General features: G+C 61.1%; 1 protein-coding gene across 1 annotated transcript in view; it reads right to left on the reverse strand.

Moving 5' to 3' along the window:
* Positions 1–1,745, reverse strand: part of LOC105535322 (TBC1 domain family member 3F-like) — a gene marked incomplete at its 3' end in the record, with an annotated part of 7,771 nt that extends 6,026 nt beyond the window's left edge. Inside the window, exons 1-3 of the mRNA XM_011974358.1 lie at positions 1,674–1,745; positions 1,429–1,511; positions 71–137 (exon numbers count right to left, since the gene is read on the reverse strand). Of these exons, the coding sequence (XP_011829748.1) occupies positions 71–137; positions 1,429–1,511; positions 1,674–1,745 (222 nt within the window). The remainder of the gene's footprint in view (positions 1–70; positions 138–1,428; positions 1,512–1,673) is intronic.
* Between the last annotated feature and the right edge of the window lie 480 nt (positions 1,746–2,225).

The following is a 2,225-nucleotide window of genomic DNA, read 5'->3' on the forward strand; positions in this document are numbered from 1 at the left end:
CCCGCCACTGCCCTGGCCAGCGGCCTCCCCTGCCTCACCAACCACCCGCCCAGTCCCCACACCCCTGGACCAGCCCCCCCACGCACCAGGCTCTTACCTTCTCCTCCCGAGCAGTGGCAGGAGGCAGCTCTGTCTCACTGTAAGAAAACCCAGGCAGAACTGAGGACCTGCACAGGGCCTGGAGCTGCCCTAGACTGGAACCCAACCCCCAGAAAGGACAGGCTCTGTCCCTATCTAGCTCAGGGCTCAGCCCAGGAGAAGACACAGGGAAGGGAGGACAAGGGCCTTCCTGCGGGGCTGACTCCCAGGAGGGGCAGGAGCTGGGAGAAGAAGGAGTGTGGGGCCAGCCTGGGTGGGGTTACTGGGGCCCCTGGCGTGGGGGGCGGTCAGGCTGCACAATGGGGCTGCTTGTCCTGGACTCGAGGTGGTGCTTTCTGCTGGAACTGAGAAAGGTCAGGCCTGAGATGGGATGGGGGCCGCCCAGGGTGGGCGACCAGGCCCTGACAGGAGTCCCTCAGGGAGTGACCACATCACCCCACCGGGGTCAAGGGAGCCTGCCCTGAGACCTGCCCGGTGTACTCCTGGTATACCAGGGCCCCATCCCACTTGACAGCCCCAAGGCCCTTGCAAGTTCTGACCTCCCAGCATCCACCTGCCTCTCCCCGCACCTGACCCACACACCCTGCGTTTCAGAAGTGGCACCGCTCATCAGCTCCCTCCCACCCTACCTCCCCCGGGATCCTCTGTCTCACCATCCTATGATCCCTAAGGGATGGTCTCCTGGCTGGGCTCCTCTTACCTGGCCCCAGATCCCTTCCCAGCACCAGACCCAGGGTCTTTAGCCACAAGCCCTGCCACCTCCCTGACCTTAATATGAGATGCCCAGAACGGGGCCCTGCCCGTCTTCTCCCCTGTTCCTCTAGGGCCACAGCCCCCACTGTCTCCATGCCTTTCCATCTTCCCGATGGGGGCAGTGAGGGCTGTAGCTCTAGGGAAATGAGGGAGGACAGGGGCCGGTGGGCCCTCAGAGACCCGCTGGACAATAGCCCTGAGGCTGGCCCAGGCGGCCCCTCACCCTGTGGCCACAACACATGGATCTCACTGGGGTTGTCTCCAAGTAGAGAGGGCAAGACCCTCAGGCTGCCCCGCTCCTCTTGTGCTGACTTGGGGACAGAACTGCTGAGAGTCCAGGGGCCTGACCTAGCCCAGTCTCCATTCCCACCCGCTCCCTAGATGGGCCCCGCACCTCTGGCCTAACAGCAACCTCGGGCTGGACCTGCAGGGGAGCCAGGGAGGAGTTCTGACCCTGGAAAGGAGGTTGGCCTGACCCGGCGAGACAGTCCTGCCTCAGAAAGGCCTTTGTGAAAGCAAACCCATCCCTGAGCTGAGACAGGTGCTTCAGGGGTGAGGGGAGCACACAGGACTCACTGCACAATCCCGAAGCGATCAATGCTGCTGTCGATTCCAACAGGCTCAGGCCCCATGTCCTCGGGCAGCTCAACTCGGTGTCCCTGTAACCCAGAGGGAGCCTTGCTGAGGGGTCGAAGGTAAAGGGTGCAAGGGCCTGAGGGTAGTGGCCACCCGTGCCCACCCTGTGCTCCTAGGGAGCCCAGGACCCTTTGACCAGGGTGCACTGGAAGAGGCCTCCCTCCAAGGAGCAGACCGACCTGTACCTTCTCATACTTCATAATGATATTCTCTCGCTCCTGGGACCACAAACTATCTGCATCCTCTGCGATTTCCATCCTGTGAACCAAAAATCATCTAAAATTACATTGTACCCGAGAGCCTCAGAGAAAACCTGAACCGCTCCCATCGGGCTCCCAGATGCTGGCTGGCTGCGTAACCCCCATTCCACCACCGTCCCCAGGTAAAAAGGGGCCAGACACATTGTCTCACAACTGCACGAGTCTCTGGAGTGTCAAGCCCCAAGCAGGGGTGGGCATCATCCCAAGGACTTAAGGACAGTGGGACCTGGACAGAGAGTCTCGTCGTCCCTAAATGCCATGAAATGGGGATACACCTGCCCCAGCAGGTTGAATGGTGTCCACCTGCCAAGGGCAAAGGGCCCATGATGGGCTATTCCAGGGATGTGGAGGGAGACTGAGGTCAGCGACCAGAGGTCTCTGTACAATCCGCCTCCTGGGATGCTCAGGGACCACAGAGATGCCCAGTTTCCTACAGGGATCATGATCTCTCCTGACTGCTCTGTTCTACTCCACTCA

This window comes from Mandrillus leucophaeus, unplaced genomic scaffold, assembly GCF_000951045.1.
Source record: "Mandrillus leucophaeus isolate KB7577 unplaced genomic scaffold, Mleu.le_1.0 Scaffold1444, whole genome shotgun sequence".
NCBI classification, from domain to species: Eukaryota; Metazoa; Chordata; class Mammalia; order Primates; family Cercopithecidae; genus Mandrillus; species Mandrillus leucophaeus.